This window comes from Triturus cristatus, chromosome 9 (assembly GCF_964204655.1).
Source record: "Triturus cristatus chromosome 9, aTriCri1.1, whole genome shotgun sequence".
Taxonomy (NCBI): Eukaryota; Metazoa; Chordata; class Amphibia; order Caudata; family Salamandridae; genus Triturus; species Triturus cristatus.
In genome coordinates this window covers 619,236,063-619,259,551 of record NC_140592.1, presented here as the reverse complement: position 1 = coordinate 619,259,551, position 23,489 = coordinate 619,236,063, and the positions used below count along the sequence as shown (strand labels likewise).

At 44.5% G+C, this 23,489-nt stretch overlaps 1 protein-coding gene across 2 annotated transcripts in view; it reads right to left on the bottom strand.

The window, feature by feature from the left end:
- NPAS1 (neuronal PAS domain protein 1) overlaps positions 1-23,172 on the bottom strand; it is a 500,301-nt gene extending 477,129 nt beyond the window's left edge. The window contains exon 1 of one of the 2 annotated variants that reach the window (XM_085625659.1): positions 22,865-23,172. In XM_085625659.1, coding sequence (XP_085481785.1) covers positions 22,865-23,010 — 146 coding nt within the window. In that variant the 5' untranslated portion in view covers positions 23,011-23,172. The remainder of the gene's footprint in view (positions 1-22,864) is intronic. The other variant, XM_085625660.1, reaches the window with a different exon arrangement.
- Positions 23,173-23,489: the final 317 nt, after the last annotated feature.

The following is a 23,489-nucleotide window of genomic DNA, read 5'->3' as shown; positions in this document are numbered from 1 at the left end:
AAAACATCTTCAAGATGCCTGTGACATAGCATTTTGACTTGCATTCGCAGAAGTGCACCTTAAAATTGCCCCAGGTATATCCAGGTTTGCTCTATTTCAGGGATCGGGGATTGTCAGCCGCGGTCCGTGCAGGTAAGAACGGTGGCGCCCGGTGAAAGGGGATTTCGATGGGCAATGACGAGGGGAAATTAAAAAAATAATTAATTTTCCCTCGTCATCGTCTGTCGAAATCTACCCCGACCGGGCCGCACCATCCACCGCTCATACCTGCACGGTCCGCGGCTGGTGACTGTGGAAAAAGATGGCAGGTGCGTATCTAAGTTGATATAATTATTTCCTAATTTGGTGTAAATCAACTTTTGCGATTCGGGCCTAAAGCTTACATGCAAAGATGGAAAGAGAATCTGATCAGTAAGGATGAAAGACAGAGGTGATCCTTGCTTGGCAACATCCAGGTGTGTAAGGCCAATGAGGATGGAGGCAAAGAGTATTATGGTATAAGAAAGACAGGAGTGATGATGAGGAGAAAGAGAGCAGGGACATGTACACAATAACAGGGCAGACAATAATATTCTAGAGACAAACTCATATGAAGTGATATGTATTGCATTTATACAGTTGATATGCCTTAAAGGAAGACGCAAGTTCAACTAAGTACATTGTTCGGCTCACCACCAGAATTCATCCATGTCCCACTGAGACCTAATCAAATGTCCTTCCAAAGGAGGAAGACAGGACATTTCTCCATGTGCCCAGATATAAAAATCAGAACAATCCACAGATTAGCTAGCCTCATTAGAACAGCTACCAAAACTCAGCCTCTGCAATGGAATGACTGTCAGGGGACGCTTAACCTCAACATAACAATATTTACTCAAAGTGCACGGGACCACTGGTGCAGTCAACTAGTCCACAGTGTAACACTACATTCTCATTTCAGATTACAACTAATTAATCCTCATTATTAGATCCTAAAAGGGCAACCTTGCGTTTTCACCAGTACTCTGGAAGGCATAGATCCACTTCCAAATCCTAGTATTTTCCTTGCATAATGTTAGACATTGTAGATTAGTCCCCTGATGATGTAAATTTAGCCCCCCTCATCCCCTGATGATGTGGATTTAGCCCCCCATCCCCTGATGATGTGGATTTAGCCCCCCCTTTTTCTCACTAGGTCAGAAATCCAATTCATCCAGCTCACTCCTCAAGTATCAGTGCGCAACCTTTTGCCCCTCAACCACCTCTCTCCTTGCAGCGGCTGTCAAGTAAAATGATTTTGATTAGCAAATGGAAAATACATAGTAGCCAAACCATTCATTTGAGGCAATAATGTGTCCATAGCTAGCTACCTTACTTTAGGATGGCATATGGCCAGGGCCACTGAAATTAAACACATTTTAGTATGGATTTGCTGCAGTTTCCACATAAAACATCATCTGTTGCATAATTTTTCAGATTTTAGCCAAAAAAAACCATTTCTAGGTCAAACGGATCAAATGTTCCTGAGAGTCCTGCAACGCGTATTGCTGTGCAGTAGAAAGTCCTTTGCTAAGGTTGACTAGTCATCTTTCTGTTGCTTCTTACGGTATAGGGTGTCGGCTGGTACTAACAACGTCAAAACTTTGCCCAGACACTGTTAATGGTTAAAAACTAGTAAATAATGAGATAATGCTATCCCAAAATGTGCTACATTCCCTCTGCCTAATTTGCCTTTCCTTGCTCCATAATGAAGCAAACCCTGCCACATGTTAGTCCTACACTGCCGCATAATTTCAGTGACCCTGCCATTCAATGCAAGAAAGTCTGACACGCCTCCAAAACTGAACAATTGGGCCACTTGATACATAACGGAATGCTCCGCGGCCTTCCACCGCCCTCCCCTGCGCATGCAGTAACAGGTAAAACTGTGAATATGCCAGTGGTAACTCCGCCATCTGCAACAATGTCTGCCTGGATTGCTTACTGCGCTCCACCCCCTAATGATCGGGTGTTTTTATCTAGACCTTTTCTTAATGAGTATTGTTCCTTGTCAATAAAAAAGAACGATTCAAAATGGTGCAGGACCAGAATACCTTTTTCAGAATATTTTGCCAGATCGTGTACAAAAATATCGCTCCATTGGAGTTAACAATAGAAAATCTACACTAAAAATGTTTTGTAAAGGTGATTTAGAATCTGCCAATTGGGTCAGACGGTATCTGAGTGTACGATTTTCTAACACAACCTATTAATTACATTGTTTTATAATCAGACGCTTAGGTATGACATAATTATCCATTCAACCAGAAACATGCACAATATGTCTCTATTCTTGATTTCTTAATTTTCTGAAGGAAAGGACAAACAGGCACATTGAAAAAAGTATAAGAAAAGTAATGGTCTAGAAAGATAAAGATGAAACAACATAGAATACATAGAAAATATGTTAATGACCCAATGAGTTTTAAAATGCTGCAAAGAATGAGGTGCAAAATTAAGTATTTTACCCATTTGGTCACTTTTTAAATTGGTTAGACTAACCAGTGACAACTGTGGGTATTTGTATGCGACAGCGCAAGCATTCACGCAGCCATTGTTTTTTAAATATATTTTTTAATGTAGAACGATGTACCACAATGTTTTCTGTTTCATAACTATGTATGAATTATTGCCTCAAATGAAAAGGTTAGCGAGCCTATGCATTCATTTTCCTAAACAAAAAATGTAAATTCAAGGAGAGGCAGGCATCGATGTAATATGCCATGGGAGCACAGACGAGATGCATCAACTCTCTGTACAAGCATCAAATAACCCAGCCAACATCTCGTGGCATTTAAATCGATGTTATGAAAAGTCGCTTGAATAATATTAAATTCCAATGAAGAGCTAACAGAATATAATAAAAAGCATATCAGTAACCTTGTTGGATAAATATTTGCATCGACTCTTGCAAGTTATACTGGGTTTTTCAACAACACTTTTTAGGTACGTTTTTGACGGATGGAGGGCATGTATACATTTATAACAACACTATTGTTCCTTGCAATATGGATTCAAAGCATTATCTTCACATGCATGGTTCACTATATTCAGTTAGCAGCACACACTGACAATTATGTTATGATATATCTAGCTAGTTAGTAGTCAAGAGTCAGGCTGTCCGTAAAAATCAATCACCAACTATGTAGCGGAGAATATGAAGAGGGAGCTGAGAGAGGGAACAGAAGGTACCCGTCATATCAAGGCAATGTTGTGACTGGCTGGCTGAGAGAGCGGTGCACAGGCTGGATGGAGCGCGAGCAGAGGGCGCGTGCAGACCGCATCCATGGAGGACAGCAGTCAGACTGCTTAGAGTCATGACTGATCAGCGGCCAATAAAACCACAGCCGATCCTTTTAAACATGGGTTCCTCATCACTGAGCCCGTAGATTAATCTTTCATAAATGGCTACTTTTATTAATTCTCTCTGGTGTACCATCACTGACTGCTCGACAGTTAATTATGCAGACATACTTTCCCGCTCCGGAATCCTGGTACTTCTGCTGCGGAATTTGTTGCGTGACTGCTGAGCAATTCCAAGGAGGCTTGGGTAGGATCAGGGCGATGACATTAGTCATTGCTGAAATCAGAGGTCCCAGTGACCCTTTCATCAGGCCTGGAAATACAGACAGGTACTGGGGACCCTGGGTCAACACTGTACTTGTGTATTGTATTGAAGATGGTTATTAGAGATGCGGATCACACTTGGGAATCTATACATTTGGAAGACCCTTGGATTTGCTGGCGAGGGAGAATCACCCTAGAACCTCGAAGAGGAAATTGTAAGCTTACATACTGCAAGTGTTAATATACATCACAAACTATAAAATGACAGCTTTTTGTGAAATATAGCATTTTAATACTAGCTGTTATTATAAAACACAAGTCAAATGGTTTATACAGTAGCCAAGAGGAATATGATACAAAAATATTATTATTCTGATGTTTTGTGTAAACATATGGGAGGCTTGCGGAAACATCCCAGGTGAGAAGACCAAAAGCCTTGAGACTTGGCGCTATTTCTTGAGAGCTTCCAGATTTGATCATAACTAATAATTCTTAATGTATAGTATCAAACGCAGCATCAGGCAAGGTAGTTAACTGATGAGCACTCTATGATTGTCCATCAAAAGACTTCGCTACACATTGCTTCTATATTTCGCTATTTGAGGTCGGTCAAGGATGTGAGGGCATGGTTTATACTTTGGAGGTGGCCCACCATGCAGCAGGGTGATAAAGGTCAACCCTCGCAACCCTGGCTGAATTACCACCTGTCATATTGAGAGATCTCACTGGCCCTTGTGGAAACCTCAGTGCCTTCAAACGAGCAGCTGTCATGGTGGTGCCGCTAAAGGCAATGGAAGTATGGAGAGCAACTGCAGTGCTTCAAGCCGCCACTCACCAGTTTTTTTGGTTTTTCAAAAGCAAGCTCTCAAACTGAGAGTTTGTTTTTGAAAAACAAAAATTAAGTGACGCTGACACAATCTAATTTTTTTTTCCCTGGGCGTGATGGTAATTTTTTTTTTTTGTCTGTTTTGGCCTGCCGGGATTTCCCTGAAAGTCCGGAACAAGAAGACCATCGACTCAAAATAGAGCGGGCAGTCTGATGTATCTATGCCGATGGCCCTAGCTCCGTTGAAGCAATGGTGTGGGCTTTCTGAGTGCAGATCAGCAGGCGAAAATGCAGTCCAAAACATGATGGTCTGCCCAAATAGGGCGGATGGACCATCAGTTTGGCGACAGGTAATCCACCTCATTTGTGGTGGAAAACCCACCTGCCAAGCACTGAATCAGGCCCTAGGTTATTCCAGCAACAAGGTTATAGACATCACTAGGCACAAGCATGAACTGGTTTAGCAGCATGCATTCTGGGATTTTCAAAAGAGCTTCCTGGGTTCATAGAAGGTCATGGCACTAAACGAACATCAGCCACATAATCAGTCAGTTTCCTCACCTGTTACATAATTGACATGCCCAATTTGTTCCCCTGCTCTGCAATGACAGTAACGACTATGATTGTTTTTTCTGAGTTTCAGTCTTCTGTGTTTTTGATACTTTGTTACTCACCTCCCAAAAACACACATGCAGTTAGCTCTCACCCCGTGCCTCCAGCATTTTGTCTATTATCCTTGATGGCAAGGAGAGTTTGGACCCACACGTTGCTGACCCGCTAGGTCTTGTCCAACTAACTACCCTTAGAGGCTGCAAAAAATACAGCGAGCAGAGCGGTTACTGGCTACCTGGACCTAATTGGTTGATCGACATTATTTGGTTGAAATTGCACAAAGTGATCAGTGACCAAGCATGGCTGTCAATTCACTAAAATGCCTGGGGTAGCGGAAGTGACTTCACATGCCCCTTGACCTTCACCTTCCCTCACACATACATATGCGTCTACATACACATGCATTCACACACACACACTCTGCCTACACATTCACACATACGCACACTCTCACTCAAGACTGCAAGCATGCACACAGCAGACATACATTTACCAGCATTTTTTTTACTTACCTCAGCTGCCAGGGAAAGTCATATTACAGCTATTTGTACTCCATTATTTTTATTAAACTAATAGCGAGTAATGTAATATTAATAACTATTAGTATTATAATTTTCTTTACTAAAAATGAGGTGAGTGAAGCCCCCACCGACATCCATAAGGACGAGCTGCTTCTGTTCATGCCACTGATTTTGCCAGTGATGAGACTAGGGGTGCAATTGCAGTGCCAGGGGTCGCAAGGAGCATGCCAGGGGTCGTAGCAGCGACCTCTAAATGACGTCCATGTGACTAAGAACTGTGCTCCCTATTAGGATTTGAAGGTGGAGGTGGCTGAGTGCAGGAGGGAACCGTCTCTGAGACAGGAGCAGCACCTATTTAGCTGCTAAGTAGGATTCTTTTGACCTAAAATTTCTAGCTGATGGGAGATTTCACAGCCACCCTTAAAACTCCCTCACACACACCCTGCTGGTTGGCAAGAGGTTTTACAGTGCTTCCGTTCTTCACGCATCCCGCTAGTAGGGCACAGATTCCACAGGGATTCCAATTGCCACGTAACAGACTAATAGGGGAGAGATGTCAGGGTTGTACCTGCTTGCCAATGGGCAGCCAATAGGGCAGGTTTCACAGAGCTCCCTTTCTGTACATAGGGCGAGAAAGCAAAAGACACACAATTGATGGACGGAATGCAGAACAAATCAAAACATTCTCCCCCAGTCAAGAGATCTGGGTTAAATCCATCATTCTTTTGCTCACCATGCCACCCCAGTTTAGACCTGGCCATATGCAAATCAGTCTTGACCCTGTGCCTCATGGGAACAGTCCAGCCGAACTGCCAAGCCAGGTCCTCCCTGGACCGGAAACAAGCATCCTCGGACCAGTTTCGTGGTTTCACCCCTCTTCAGCCAGGATAGCTTGATTCCAGTGGCACAGTGAGCCCGGGACCTACGTCTAGGCATACCCGGTGCACTTTGGGCGAGAAATCAAAAGACACACTATTGATGGACGGAATGCAGAACAAATCAAAACATTCACCCCCCAGTCAAGAGATCTGGGTTAAACCCATCAGGAGGACCTGGCTTGGCAGTTCGGGCTAAACTGTTCCCATGAGGCACAGGGTCAAGACTGATTTGCATATGGCTGGGTTCAAACTGGAACGGCATGGTGAGCAAATAAAACAATGGATTTAGGCCCAGATCTCTGTACTGGGTGAATGTATGACATTGTTCTGCATTCTGTCCATCAACTGTTGTTTTTCCCTTTCTGTACATGCCAGCCTTCACAGTCCTCCCTCATTCAAATGCCTGGCCAATAGGGAAATGTTCCAATAGAGCTTCCGGTGAAAGCCTGGATATTAGTGAGCATGTTTTATTGCTATTTCATAATGGATGGCCACTGTCCAACAAAAAAAGAGATTACCCAGAGATCCTTGCTGGCACATGTCTGGCCAATAGGTAGAGGCTTTGAAAGTGCTTCACAATTTGACGATATAGAAGTCTTGCATTATAGTTGCTTTTGACACCGTTGTGTCTCCCTAGAAAGTAGTGAGTGGCTCTACAATGAGGTTCTGGGCCTCAGTGCAGGTAAGTACAAGTGGAGCTCTGCCCACTTGCTGGACCGTACCAGACAGCATTATTTGGGGTGCTGTGGACCCCTCACAGAATAGTGGCCCTGTGCAGTAGTGGTAGCTAGGCACTGCAAAGAAGTAACTATGACAGCCTGTGACAGACCTATGGAAGTGTGTTGACACATACCTGGCAAATAAGACGCCATATTTAGAGTGCACATGACTGAACAATGTGAAGACGGATTTTACATACGCCAAGGAGAGTCTATGACAGACCAACAGTTCTGTAGCGGTGCTACATACTAACCAAAGGAGCTCTGCAAGCAGTGGCTCATTTGTAAAAATATAAGTGACGGGGCTCTCGTCACAAGGCAGCTTGCGCCACCTAAAACAGAACCAACTGCTAACCAAGGGGCATATTAACAAGGGCTTGCGATAATATTATCGTCGCTTCAGCGTCCGTTTTCGGACGAAAAGCGGTGATAATATTATCGGTCTATCTACAAGGACACGCTAGCATGTGTTTCCTTACATTAGAGCCCGGTTTCATGCCGCCTCGCCTCGCATCCCTAATGAGATGGTGTGGTCGTATCAGCAAGATTATCGCCGTATCCATTAGTTCAACGCGTGTTTTCAGGCGATGTTGTTGCCATTCCCCCCCTATCGCTGGAAATTTATCGCTCGAGAGAAACGCGTTGTAAATAACGCGCTAACCGGATGATAAATTTCAGCGCTAGACGGCGATAAATACAAAAGCGCTAAGCACGCTTTGCGGTATTTATCGTCGTCTATTGTTGATATACCCCCAAGAAAGTTGGGGAGAGGATGTGGTGTAATGGCCAGAGCTGCTGACTTCGGAGTTAGGGAACCAGGTTCGAGTCTGGGCGTCGACTCATCATCCTGTGATTCTGCGCAAACCACTTAATATCCCCAGAAAAGAACATGTTCTTAACTGGCGCTCATGAAAAGCGCAGGTGTTGATGAGTAAGTGCCGGTGCTGAGCACTGGAATCGACTTGTCATCCTGTGATTCTGCGCAAACCACTTAATATCCCCATAAAAGATCACGTCCTTAACTGGTACTCATGAAAAGCGCAGGTGTTGATGATTAAGTGCGGGTGCTGAGCACTGGAAACCACCAGCTCAAATTAAGCACTGTCTACAAGAATGCTGTTTCTGCAGAAAACAGTTAAAGACCCATCTGCGTTTTAAATAGAAAAAGACGGGAAAGCAATACGTAACATAAGCATATACATTCTTCCAATATTCGAAAAGCACAATAGGATTAAAGTGACGGTAGTAGTTTATTGGGTTATCACATACCTGGCAGGGGAGGTAGACAGATGCTCTGATAAACCTGCTTGAATTTCAGCTCCTGCTGAAATACTTGCAGCAAAGACATCTGGCTAATGTTCCCTCAAGAGTTGTAAGCACTGGGACTGTAGTATAGAAAAAAAAAGTGGGCACCCTTTTAAATCCCCCAATAAGAAAATATTTACAAAGCGAACTGAAATTTGGATTTAATGACAAGGGAAGGTAACCGTATTTGGGGGGTTGGTGGAGGGATGTGGAACCGAGGGGGGTAGAAGCGCCAAGAAGCCGTCAATATGTTTTGCCACCGATCTCCGCTGCAGAACATCTTGAGGCGTAAAAAAAAATGCCTTAGCAATTTCTGCTTTGGAAAACAGAGCATGCCGCCTGGTTGAAGCGCTCTTCCGACCTCTGTGGTGCGGTTTGAATGTGAAGTCAAACGCCGCTGGAATAATTAATTCAGGAAACTGAATCGAGACTTCTCTGTCTTGCATATGCTTCTGTGGTGAAAGGCCAATCTTTAAACAACATTTACCCTTCAGAAACCGCCGGTTGACCTACGCACTCCCAAAACCAGGACGTGCTGTCTCATCACTCCTGGTGTAGTTACCAATGCAAGAAAAAATAAGAGATGCAGAGGAAGTCCGTGCAAAAATGCAATTACGCTAGCAAAATTTGCAGAGAAAATCAGGTCACGCAAAATGTGAAAAATCTGACATTACGCATTTTGGTGCGCGTTTTTTTCTCTCCGGAGACCGCTTTGATCAGGACATGTGTTGCCGAAAGTAATTTTCTGCTGGGACCTGTGCCCTGCCGGTATCCTGGGTGGCTTTTTCACGCACGGTGTGCACTCACCTGAAAATGTCAAGCATGTTGCCTGTAGATTTCCATCTATTTGCCTAATTTCGCGAAATGGGCACGGCATTTAGAAGAAGAGAGTTTACGCGATTTCATTTCCCACATCCCTTGTGAGTCCTGAAAGTTCACAGCGACTCGGACTTTCTGTTTTTCAGGCCAGGTCACAATAAAAAATGCTTTTTGAAAATCAAGTGTCAAAACATGAATGTGAATCCACATTGGAGATACACCTTAATATGTGACGAACTCCATGAATCCCAACTTAGAAAGGGGAGGGGCTAATCGCAGCTACAGTGCCAATAGGACAATTAGCATTCATGCATCTCTGACTGTCACGTTACCTCAAACTCTTATTGGTCGCTGCCACCAAGTTTCCCATTTATATCCGCCGCAATCATTTTCCTTCCAGATCATTGAAGTCGTGTATTTAAAGAAAGACGCCATACAGGAAACGGACACTAACTTTTTGTTCTCGCTTTTAGTTTTGAATTCAATTTAGAATACTTTTTTATATAGAAAACGTGTTATGATTGTACCGATTTTAAATATCTGTACAATACATTATTCGTATTCATATTTAACACGATCACAAATGTATCCCTCTGATTGCACATCTCATCTTATCCCATTTGTCCCATGTCAGATGCATTAAACACAGAACAAAAAAGCGAATAAAGTGTGATGTCATCAGTGTGTCATGCCAGGGTTTGTTTTCTGGATGTGACTGGTTTGGTGAAGCGTTAATTATATTGTCTTATTAAATGTAACATTTTACACTCCTTGGGAATCAAAGAAAATAAGTATTTCTTTAAAAGAGTTGTACATTTAAAGACTGGTTTGTCACTTTTACCAAGCGCAGTGACGTCGGTCCGGCCGTGCAGCCTTTGTTAGAGCAATACAAACGCCATGTGTCCAGCCTTTCGAAGACGAGCCCTCCACTTGGCCAAAAACAGTAGGCAACGCATTTTCAAAATTGCTCTAAATCCTGCCAAGCTGAAATCGTCGGCAGATCGCAGCAAGCTTGCAATCATTTTGCCTAAAGAATGCACCTGTAGTCAGGGCTTTAAGTGGGATGAAAAAACTGGGCGGTCTCTCAAAGGGGCGTGGCTAATGTCATTAAGGGCGTGGCTTAAAAACAAGTAAGCAAAAAACGTGTGCTTAGCACAGTGTGCCGCCCGACTCGTATTTTACTGTTTCTGTCATTGCATCCACATATATGATACAACAAGTAACATCACACCTACAACAAGTCAGAACTATTGGCCTTGTCAGTGGTTGTTAGTTGCATAAGATAAATAAGCAGCAACTATGGCTTGTTATATAGAATATTGAGACGGCTTCCTCTTAAAGCTCTGGTGACACCACGACAATGTTGCTGCTCCTGAGTTCCAAATAGGAAGGAAAACCCAGAGAGAAATGGCTCTCTTGTAAAGGAATGCATTTCCCCTACAACGCTCACATGGAATGACGTCATGCCGCGTTAACTTCTCCACTAGTGAGAAGTGAGCAGGTGCATATCCATGTGCCTTCTGTCACTGCAGTCCGGAAAAAACGGACCACCTGTACCAGGGCACAAAACAGAGCCCGATAGAGACCCGTTTCGAGGCCCCCTTAAAAAAACTGCCGGTGCTTAGACCCGGTGAGCCCCTCCCCACTTAAAGCCCTGCCTGTTGTAGCTTGAAAACATACTACGCCACACTTCCGGGGCCAGCCCTTCCCTTTGGTAACAATGCCATATTTGAGGCTTCCATGTGCTATCTGGTATCACTACAGCTGGTGGCGCCCTCAGAAACTTCCTGGAATTAACTTACTGCAGAGATTCACTTCCACATCACATTGAATGTTTTCTTAAATTGTGTGTATTATTTTACACATACAGGGTTTGTTGGAAATAGACATCCACACTATTGAATGTTCTCACATAAACACCTCAGATTCTGAGCCCGGGCGTTGAATCAATTGGTGCAGGAGGTGCAGTGGCACCTGGGCCCAGAGACCTAGGGACTCACTGAACCCTGATGAATGCGCTGCTTCACAGTTCAAACGGCGACCTGAGGCACCATTTCCTCCCTTGCACTAAGGCTCAGGAGGACACCCTGGTTAGGCCACTGATTTCGGGGGCAGTGTTTCTCAAGCTTCATAGGTTTCTATGGTGACCAATACACTTGAGTACATACTGCCATGCCGCACTACAGGGAAGGTGTCTGCTAAAGCGTTGCAATGCATTTTGGGATTCTGTGGTAAGGATTTGAAGTTTGCTCTATTTCCCTACATTTATAATTGAAAAAACATAGAAGGCATCTCTAGCTAAGCAGGCTTGGCCTGTGTTAGAGTGTCTGTTGGCAGTGCTTAATTTGTGTAGGTGGTTGTCAGAGGTCGGCACCGGCTCTGTTTTTGGGAGACCAGTACTTGTTTTTTGTGATCAATCTTTAACCCAGGGTAACGTTGGCCGGAGGGGGATAAGATGAGCGGGGGAGAGGGTAGGAGTGGGGGAGAGGAGGGTCCCTAAGTAAAGATTTGAGGATCTATATTTCCTTTACAAATTAAGGACTACATGTAGGTCCCAGATTTATGGCCGGCACAGTGTGCTAGGTTCCAACAGTCCTTTCTAGGTGGGGACTGAATTTGGTGGGCTCAGTTCGCATTTAGGCTGTCAGCCACCCCCCCCCCCCCACCACTTACCCCCCCGCCTCCCACAGAGCCACAGTACAGAACCAATCGGTGCTCGTGGTGCCATAACTTGAATGCCTTTTCCTTCCATACATCAAGGTCTTCATAAGTCAGTAGTTTGCAGTATTTTCTCACGCCTCCTGCTGTCCATTAGGTCAGGGGTTATGGCCCAGTGGCAGTGGAGGGTGGGTGAACTTTCAAGTCAAGGGAACAGAAGAAATTCAAGACTTCCTCACCTGAAAATAAGGTAACATCCAGTGTCAACCTAAACTAAGCAAAGGGCGTGCATTGCTGTCTCCAGGGTTTTGACCGTACCATGTGCTTTATTTCTATTTGTATTTCAACTGTTCGATATTCTGTTCTCACTTCTCCTGGTTCTACATGATATGTGTCTTAAAAAGGAATTATATACAGAGCAGACCGCATGTTCTGATCCAACACGTAAACAGGCATATACACTCACTGTCCACATCTTGACAAAAATACTGTGTTACATCTTCAATAGGGGAAATTAGTCCATGTTAACCTAAATAAAACAGTGTTTGAAAGGTTTCTAATTTGGTGTACTAGTGGTTTTTAGCCCCTGGAAATCATACACCACACAAATTAAATAAAACACTCATTCCCCACCTCCGAAGAGAAATGACACTCGCCACCATTCCCCACAACGCTAAAGAAATTCCCATTTGGTGCATTCGGAAATGGTCTTGTTAAGGCATAGGTCCATTAAAATTCCCGGTCCCATTCAACAAGTTCTGTCTCACTCTCCTCATTCACTACTAAAGCCACTTCCGCTAACTACAACCTTCTGACAGACCCAATTAGTAAGTATAGGTGCCCGTTGCTGGTGCTGTTGAATGCCAGGCTTGCCAAATACCAATGTTGTCCAGTTTTTATTCGACCTCAAGCATCTTTCGTCATCTATGCTAATTTTCCTATTTTTTTTGTTCCTCCAACTTTCTTCCTCGTCGGTCTTTCTCTCTCGCACTGTGGATGGATGATGAAAAATAAGTAATGGTTTCCAAAAATGAGTGCGGCTGCCAACCACTGGCAACCGAAGTCACAATTTAAACACTGCCCAGGTCCACATACATCACTTCACTCACTACAGTCACCTTTAATTTATTCAAAAATATGAACAATTGAAAATCATGACTACCAGCGACAGAAACACTATGCATAATTTCCTGGGAATTTATATTCTATTCGGCTAATGTTTATTTCCAACGGATACCTCTAGTTCATCCTTTATCCCCTTGTTCGCTATGGAAACTCACTGCCCCACCTCACTGCAGCTCTTCATTTCGTCAGCTATGGATATCCCTGGTTCTTCCCTGAAAAGCTTTCGAAACTCATAGTCTTCTCGATGACAGCAATCAAAAGTTCATAACAGCGAGAGAATCTCTTGTCACTTCCTTACAGTTCTAGGAAATTCTGCTGCTTCTCAATACTTTGGAAATTCTTGGGTCCCTGCCCCAAAACTATAGAAAATCATGGTTTCCCTACAACTACTATATAAAGGTATGAGTTTTGCCTGCCAACGGTTATGTAAACCTCATGATCCTCTTCCTAAAACACAGAACCTCATTGGTAACTTATGGTTCTCCTTGAAGCATCGATGGAAATCATTGTTCTTCTCCGAGGTCCAAAGAAAACTCATAGTTCCCCTCCTAACTCCTACAGAAAATCGCAATTCTCCTCTGATCGCTATAAAAATATTTTTCCACCCAAGAGTTATTGAAATGTATGGTCTCGCGCTGGAAACAAAGGAAAGCCCCCAGTGGCTACCTAAAGTCATGCATCTTCTCTAAAAATGTATAGAAACTTGTGATTTGCATCCCACCTTCTATAGAAACTTGTGGTTTTACTCTCGACAGCTTTCGAAATGTTAATCAACCCAACAGCTATTAAAACTCACGTCTCTCTCTCTCTCTCTCTCTAGCAGATAGGTAAATGCATGCCCTCCAACAGCTACAGACACTCATGGCTCTAGTCCTAACATCTGTGAAAACTCATGGCTCTCCTCCCCAAACTTAGAAAAACTAGTGCTGTTCCTCCCAAAACCTACATGACCTCTTGGTTCTCCTCCACACACGCATAGAATGTCATTGTTCGCCACCAACAGCCAATGAAGCTCATGATTCTGTCTCAGGCTGCTGTAAGAACTCATCGTCCTCCCACTATTGACTATAAATCCGCTGCCCTTGCCCTGCCGACTCATGATATAACTTAACGATTAACCCCTTCAGTGCCACGCCCTTCCCCCCTCCTGTGCCGGGCGTTGCACTAGTGGGTGGGGTTCATGACGAGATAGTCTCGTCATGGGCACAGCGCAACCGTGCTCCATGACGAGACTATCTCGTCATGGGCACTGAAGAGGTTAAGAAACTCATGGTCCACTTTGAGTGCCATGAAAGCTTACGGTTGTCTCATCTGGAGCTCATGGTCTTCCTCCTGACAGCTATGGAAACAGATAGGTGATAATAATATGGATAATAATAACTTGTTTTTTTTTCTAGAAGACCATCCTTTTTTAAGCATTCCACATAACAGTTCATGTGATTGTCCATTTAATGGTGCTCTATTAACCTCGAAAATTAGGCCAAGATGACCTTGTCTTCATTCAAACTTCCATAGTCTTATGTTAAAGGATTCTTACTAAGCGTCTCAAAGCCGAAAATTGTTTCTTGGCTCAATGGTGGTGAAATGAAAACAACTAGGCAGCTGTAGAAAGTAACCATTTTTTGAAGATTTACAAACTGAAAATGATGGTATGGTACGAAGAGATATGGACTAAATGTTCCCGGTCACAGAAGCTTGAAGAGAAAAACTACGACCATGAAGGTGAACTCATTTGTCAGATAAAGTTCCAACGGGTCTGGTGGGAATACATGGAAGGATGCTTTTATGATAAAAGTTGGAGAATACCCATAAATCGCATTATGAATTAAGATTAGAATTTGAAAGGTTCTTCGTTCTTGAATCAGCAGCCAAAACACAAAGAGGCCAAAAGAAAACTAAGTGGCTAAACCCGGAGTGCCCCAAAATAAGGTTGGCTACCTAATTCTGGCCCACCTTTATCATGTAGTTAAGCAGCACTAAATAAAATGAGTTAGCTTTGTCCAAGGAGAGCCAATGAAGGCTAACATGGGCAGAAGCCCACCGTTGTCATTCTGGCACAAGTGGCTTAGATGAAACATACGGCTCAATACAACAGTAGTGAGTTGGTGGCCTAGTGAGAGGGAAGAATCAAAATGAACTCTCAAAGTGAGAACAGAAGGGACTGAGATCATAAGTGAACCCATCTCAAAGGGTCTATCCAGATGTCCACGTTGATGCAACCACTCACAAATCGGTCAGAATTGAGTTTAAGCCAGAGGCCGCTCAAGCAGAGTCGACTGGCCTAAAGGGCAATCAGGCAGTGCCTGAGGGGCTGGTCTGACAGATCTGTGTGTGGGCTGTGTTTTTTGGCAGACTGTGGGCATGTTTCATGGGCTACTGGGCCGGTTTCTACCATTGACATTGCTTGAAGCAAGCTCAAATCGATGCAGTCCTAAACATCTTACAAAACTCTTAGACAGCGTGTCTTTACAAGTTCGAAACCACCCCAGTTTGCAAACATGGGGCCACTTTTTTAGCTATCTAATTTACTAATGGGGGCAACTTTTATTTTGGTGCCCTGGCTAATTTTCTGTCACGAATCCATTCCCAAATAGACCTCATGCTGAATTGTAACATCTTACTTATGATTTCTTACCACACAGCTGAAGAATAGGTTCGGTGTCATAGGTGCACACTCAGAATGTGAACCCCAGGGTGGACTAGCGGCTAAGTGCCGATGTTGAATAGTTAGGGGGAAAGAGCAGAACCCTCAGGGGCTGGGGATCAAAATACTGGGATGCAGCAGCAAACAGGGGGCGATTCCCTAACTACAAGTGGCTCATCAAAAAGAAACAAGAAAGCAGGACAGCGCAGTCAGTGATGCAGACGGCCCTAAGGGGATCCGACAGAACGGAACGATTGCATATGTTGAACCCTGCTGAAAGATGCAATAGGATCAGGGCACCAACATCGCCTGAATCTACTTCCTGTCCGAGGTCGTCATGGGCTTCTAGAAGCACATACTCCATGTTGTGACCATGGCAGAAGCGTTTTTTTTATAGAGTTTTATATAGCGTGAAGTAGACCCGAAGGTATCAGAGTGCTTTACACAAGCACAGTTGTGTTACAGACGGACGCATTCATTTTTGTTAGGCACAGTTTTGCCCAAAATCACAGGATGATGAGCCTCCCTGCTGAGACTCGAAACCGATTTCCCAGCTCTGAGGTTGACCGCTCTGGCCGTCAGGCCACATCCTCTCCCCTTTGCCTAGGCAAAATCCAAGGTGTGCACAGGAAATGGCAGATGTTTTAACAACATAGTTCTCAAGTAGCTCGGTAGCACCACTCAAAAGAACAACAGATCTATAATTGCTAAGTAACAAGGGGTTGGCTTCCATTTTATTTCAACAACAGGACAAATGGCCTGGATCTGAGTGCAGCACGAGGGGGGGGAGTTATGATACCTATCAATGCTCAAAAGAGGATAGATACATTTCAATATATTAACTGAGCAAGGGTTCATCAGCAAAATCAGTTGAAGCTTTGGAAGGGACAAACAAAATCATCATAAGATAAAACAGAAAATATGGACAGAAAATAAGGAAACTGGGCACATGGATGGGGGGGATTACTTTCTCAAATGGACGCATGAATGGTTTGAATCTTGTTGGTGTAACAAGATTTTAAAGCAGCACTGATGTCCTATGAGGCAATGAATGAAGGATGCAGTGCTAGAGGGTCAGTACATTTGTTGATAGTCCTTAAGATCATATTCTAAGAGTTGTAGGCTGGGTGAACCTAATTGGAATCAATTTTCATCTGACCTGCGTGTTGCATCGGATATCTGCAATTAGAGCCTATTTTGCGGAGCCATCTTGCGGGTGGTAATACCAATTAAATATGATGGACTACTCCAGCACAGTTGAGAAGAGCTACATAAACTCATAAAACAGTCAAGCAACTTCAATGGAGACAAAGGAACAGCTATAATAGCCTTGCATATTTCTACCAACAAACTATCTGCCTTGTAAGCTCATATTGCTCTTATAAACTGATGGGGAAAGACACATCACACCCGCCATAAACTAGTCCACTCCTGTACATAGTTACTGAGATCCATGGCTAACCTCGAAATACCTATACATCTCCAGACAAAAGCAATGTAAACTATTTGTGTTTTCACCAAAATCTGGGCATTCTTGGTACTAGATGGTTTCCAACCAATAACTGTGGCAACTCAAAGCACTGCCATCAAAAGCAACACAACTCCCAAAGCACTCAAACAACTTTTATATAAGTTAACTGCCCCACTAAGCAAAGGCCATGTACTAGTCAAGTGCATGTAGTACATACAATACGTGTAGTATCTGACTCATGCCTTGTGGACTGAGACTGGGAAGTGGCGTCGCTAGCTGTTGGGCCATCTGTGGTGGTCACTGGGTTTGATACCCGGCGGCCGCCCTGCACGGCAGCAGGTAAGAGAGGGGGGACCTCCCCCCCCATTGCTACGTCACTGAGACTGGGTCTGAGCAGAAGCCCAGATAGTAGAATGTGGTGAGGTCCTAGTGATCTAAAGCAACAGGGATGAAGGATGGAGGAACAGAGTGAAGGAGATTACATGCTGGATGGCTGAAGTCTCTTGTAACAAATAAACTATGTGTTTTTACTCAACAGTTTCTACTTGTTCCTTCTTGTGGGTCCCTTGTCTCACTGGCAACGTGGATGGGTTGCTAAGGACTTACCAGTGCACTTTCCAGTAATCATATAAAAATTGTTGTAACAGCTAGCCTGCTATGGTATCCTCTGATGTACCTATCTAATGGTGGAGGAAGCTCGTGTTACGGTTACTGACACCTAAGAGAAGTCTTTGTCTGGCTCCATAGTGCTCGGCATTTGTGACTTAGGGCACCACATTATGGAACATAAGCAAAGGGAGAAAGATGGTGAGCTCCACCGAAAGCAGGTAAGTTATAGAAGGGCTCTCATAGATTGACACACATCTCTCGCTCTTGTCGCTGGAGGACATTTTTGGGGATTTCTTAAATTTTCTTAAACTTTGGATGGCCTGGTGGTGCTCCAAGCGCAAGAGAATGGCATTCCCTTGAAGAGGTCCCAACAAGAAGATGCCAGTTGAATGCAAAATCATTGATGGACAATGAAGTTAAGCTGTATCCTCCTAGGACTAATCCTCAATCAGTTTAGGTCTATCAAAGGATATGGAAAGCACTATATAGAAATACCACTACAATACAATGTATTAGAACATTGGAATGTTGAGAGGTCCATTGAAGACAACGGAAGAGCTCTGGACTTCTAATGGACAGTATAAACCTTCTGCTCCAACATTCCATAATTGTCTTTATGTAATTTCCCTTTTAATTTAGAACATTCTATCATCGGTGAGTGGAATGTTCTAACAGCCTTATAGCCCTTCAGCCTCGAAGTATACCAGTTGTTAAAGGCCCTCTCCCTCATTGTAGGCCCGAGCCGCATTAACTCGGGTGCAAGGCCTTTAACAACCGGTAGAGTCCCCAGCAGTGGGCTATAAGGCTATAATAGGCCCTGGGTACCAGACAAGCAGTTTTAAATCAGAAAGCAAGTAAGAAGACCTACTAGCTAGAATTATATGGTCTCTGCATGTCTGATCGATCAGCATTATGGCAACCTTGTTCAGCAACTTTTAAATCAACTGTAATCATCTGTCAGGAAGATTGAGGGAGCAGGAGCTGCATTGGCCTAGTTCGGACAGTATCGAAAAGATCACGCTGACCTTTCGACATAAAAATTTACAACGTAGGCAAGTTTTGCATCCTCCTGTATCACTGCCTCCACTGCTTGCTCCATGGTGCAACCTGTCCAAAACAGAGTCTCAATGCCTTTAATCTTCTTGGAACTCCCAGGGCACCTGTCGAAGGTGTGAGGGATATCAGAGCAGAGAAGGCTTCTTGTGTCTCTCCCCAAAGGAGAAAGCAGTCAGCCAACTGCGGGGCTGGAGACAGGCACGTACGCCTGATCTCAAGATGGAATCTCATTTGGGCATCAGCTACATGAATGTGATAACGGAGATTATAAGTAGGGAGGAGCTCCTGGTGTGTAATTTTTTTTAAAAACATGTTATCTCTATTTACCCATATTTCATTTTTTTCCCCCGATATTAGTAGCAATTAGTCATATGAATTTTGTGTTTCACAGACAAATGAACTCTTACCACATTTATTGAATTGCTAAATGCATACTTGTACGTTGATGCCTCTTGAATTTTAGCAATATAAGCTGCTAAATATAACAAATCATTACACTCGTATGGAAATATTAATATTATAATACAAACAAGTGCACACGCAAAGGAATTTAAGAAAATGTCAGCACTTCGTTTTAACTCTCGATACTGTCACCCTGCACAGGTGTTGGTCTAATAGCCATCAATGACAGCATATGAGTCATGGAGAACCATACCAATATCTGTATTTCTCTGATTTTCAAACTAAATACATACAGGAATAATTATTAAAAACAGAAAACTTGGTGATCTAATTATAAGCAAGGAGAACGGGAAAGGTGATGAACAACGATAAAAGCAGAGAAGAGTTTTCAAACTCATCAGAGGGTGGAGGGGCGTTTTCAGGATCAAATATACGGTGGAGCCAGGGGCGCCCTCCTGTAGGGATGACCCAACTACTGCAAGCCACCAATCAAAGGAGGAATGTTGCACTTGTAGGAACACAAATGAAAAATCAGACGTGATGTAAAGTAGGGAAAATCTAGATCACCTTTCAGTGTTCCTAATGTGTTACTGGCATAGAACCCTTCACGGCCATGGCTCTGATATTAATAAATTCATAAAGGAAAAATGATCCAACACATAAGTAGTACGATTTTCAGGACCGGGACGGTTATCTCATTGGGCTTTGGAGTGTCATGGAACTATTAGCTCACTGGACATGAAAGTGTCACTGTACTGTTTGCTCATTGGACAAGAGTGTGTCATGGAAGCTCATTGGGCCAGGAAGTAACAAGTACTTTTTAGCTCACCGTGGCGAGGAGTGTCAGCACTTTGCCAGCGAGAACCCATATAAGCAATTTAAAGCTAAATCTGTGAAGCACCTTCAGACGTGATATTTGGAAATCTAAAATATTTAAAAGACAAGGCCACTAGAATTATGTCAGTCTGTGACCACAGCAGTTTCTGCATGATTATGGATTTACCACATAAACTATCAGCTTCTAAATACACTAATGAGGTAATACTTCTTCAAATTCTGGTATATTAAACTGCATAATTTGCCTTTTCTTACTGCATAATTTAGTCAACCCTGATGCCTTATTTGGTCCTCCCGTGCCACACAGCTCCAGTGCCTCTGTCCACAAACCGTTAAGTGCAGGACCACAAGCTCTTCAGTACCACATCGAGACTTAGCACTGCATGTCTCTGAAATGTGAAGTGTGGAAACATAAGCTATTTTTCCAGGGACTTTCATCTGTTTTAGTCTTGGAATTACTACCCAATTAAGCTATGGTCATGTTTTTTGGGGAAAGAGACTAATATTCATTTCACAAGTGTCGGTCCCAACTCCAAGAGTCACGCTGCTTTCCCCTCTCTGCACTTTCATCCAGGGTTGGACTTGCCTATAGAGCAATCAGGCGGTGTCTGATGGGCTAGTCTGACAGGTTAGTGGGTCGGCTGTTTTTTTTTAGTAGTTGTGAGACGGTTTTATCGTTGATTTCTCGGCTATTGCCACTTGCTTTAGCTATCTGGTTCGCTAATAAGGACCACTTTTATTTTGGTGCCCGGGCCTATTTTTTGTCACTGTCCGACCCTCATCTTTCTTTCTAGTGACAGATATACGTGCCTCTGCCACATCACTCACTTTTATTCAAACTGCTTGCTCTACAATCACCTATGCTCATCCCTTCATTGCCCCCTCCACTGCTAGAACTTTCATTCTTCGTTCAAGTTTTCTTATCCTGCCAAATGTTCATTATTTCCAAAAATTCGCTTTTCTGCCTAAGCTTTCCACTTCCAATCAAATGTCTCTATTCTTCCTACACATCCTTTGCCCAGACGTTCTATTGTGCCTATTATTTTCTTCTTTAACCAATCTTTCCCCTACTGTCCACTCGTTCCTGTACTACACACCCTACCCTCAGCTTGCTAAGTTATTATCCCACAACTACTCTTTGGTCTTTTGTCTGATTTTTTTGCATCTCTTCAAACTTTCCTTCTCTTTTCAAATTTTCGGCCTCTGTGTACTCTTCCTTTTTCTCAATCTTCCTCCTCTTTTCTCCTCTCCCTAATAATTCCTTTCTGTCTCCTCTTTCCTCCTCTGCCGGTTCTTCCCCCCTCTGCTAGCTCTTATTCCACTTCTGAACTTTACTTTTCTACCGACTCCGGAACATTTTCATTTATCTAGCTTACCTTCCTCCCTCTTCACAAAGTCTCTCCCTGGCTACCACTCTCCCTTCTCCTTAACCTTCCTGCTCTGCGCTCTCTTGCTTCAATTACCCCTCTCTTTCGACCTAAATGCCCCCTCCACCCCCTCTCCCCTCCCCAGTTTGACATTCTCTGCTCAATGTCCCCACTTGTCCTCCAGGATTCCCTCTTCGGTGTTTGAAATGGAAATACTGGAGTGCAGGTACTTTAGCCAAGAGCACCTGTATGCTTCTCAGAAGTGCAGGTACTCCCCCATACAAGTTTTGCTGCCTTGCTGATAAGTGCTGACACCCTTCCTTTCAATTTTAAGAAGCGCAGGTATTCATTACCTCACAGTACCTGCCCATTTTAAACACTGGTACGCTGACATTTTTTAATATTCTCCCCCTAGCGACCTTATTTTCCTCAATTCTCTTCCACTCATTCGGCCGATGACTCTGCCCTGTTCCGACTTCCTTCCTCTGCCCAAGCTCTGTCCTCTGACCAGTTCTCCCTGTCTCTTTAAGCTCTGGACAGAGATTACACCCCGACCACTTTCCCCTCCTCCGACCACTTTCCCCTCCTCCGACCACTCTTCCCTCCTCCGACCACTCTTCCCTCCTTCGCCCAGTCTTCTCTCCTCCGGAAGTTCAGCTCCCCCGGCTCCGCCTTCGCCTGTCCCCACTTGAATCCCACAAACTTTTCTTTTATCCCGAAAGCTCTCTTTCTTCCGCCTGACCTCACCTGCCCTGTCACCTTCTCAACCCCTGTCCATCCCCCACTCTACCCTTCACCACACCGCCCGAGGGTCACAGTAAATGTATTTTATACAACCCCCCTCCTCGGCCTTCCATTCGATTCGGCCCAGGGGGAACTTCTTCCCTTCACTCTCGCACCCTCCTCTCAGAAAAGTATTTCTGCACCTGTTACATGTCGCCTACTCCCTTGTTGCTGCCCTCTCTAAAAAAAAACACACGGGGCGACCATACACCATGATTCTGCCCCGTCATGTGCGCACCCCATATTTACACCCAGGAGTCTCACTTAGGCCCCGATGCAGTTTATATAACCCCTTTCTTGTGGACTGCGGGCACATTTCTGTGTTTTCCTAACATGTGCACGAATTTCCTGCACGACCATGCCTTCTAAGTGCCGCTTCGAGGGTACACGTAAAGGGGCAATGGAAGAAGAGGATGCCCTATCTGTCACGCGCTTTCAGTCAGAACAGTGTGGAGGGGGTACATCAGCACACCCCCGCCCCGCGTTAGCCCTGGTGTACAGGAATGCGTGTGCCCAGTGCACAGGTAACTGATTTCCACTGCGCTCATCACCTACACATCCACGCTCCGTTCCCTGCCCCTCCCCACTGGAAGAACCCCACGCCCCGTCACACCGCAAGTGCCCCCGAGAATACCGAGGTCTCTTACCCGGCTGGCATGTCGGGCTCAGGCCCCCCTGCCTGGCCCTGGTGGTCTGCTTTCAGGGGCGTTGGGGCGTCCTCTCCCTGGCTCCTCAGGCTGTGGAAGCCCACCATGCGCTGGGGCAGCGGGCAGCAGAAGGCTGGGTACTCCATAGACCCGGGGGCGGGGGTCCCCCAAAGTGGACTTCAGTCTCGCCTCTGTCTGGGGGGAAACGCAGCACTTTCCGTTCAGTGGCTGCTCCAGCCGCTCACGTTTCTTCCCCTCGCCTCCTCCTCCCCCTGCCTCCTGGAGTCATTATGAATTGCAGAGCACGTTGAGGCTTTCACTGCCTCTGTGTGTGTGTCTCACTCTCTCTCTCTATTACTCTCCCCCCTCTCTCCCGCGCGCACACACACCCCCTTTTCCAGCCCATCAGTCCTGCCTTTCAAATGCTGATTAGCGGACATTGTGACTGGAGGAGCTGGGGGGAGGGGATTCCATTACATCCCCCTGAATATCCAGGCATAAACACATACATACACACACACACGCACACGCACACACACACACAGATCACGCATACTGATTCTGAGAAAAAACAACATTTAACCCTTTCCTGGAAGCCAAAGCTGGACACTGAAAGAGAAGAGAA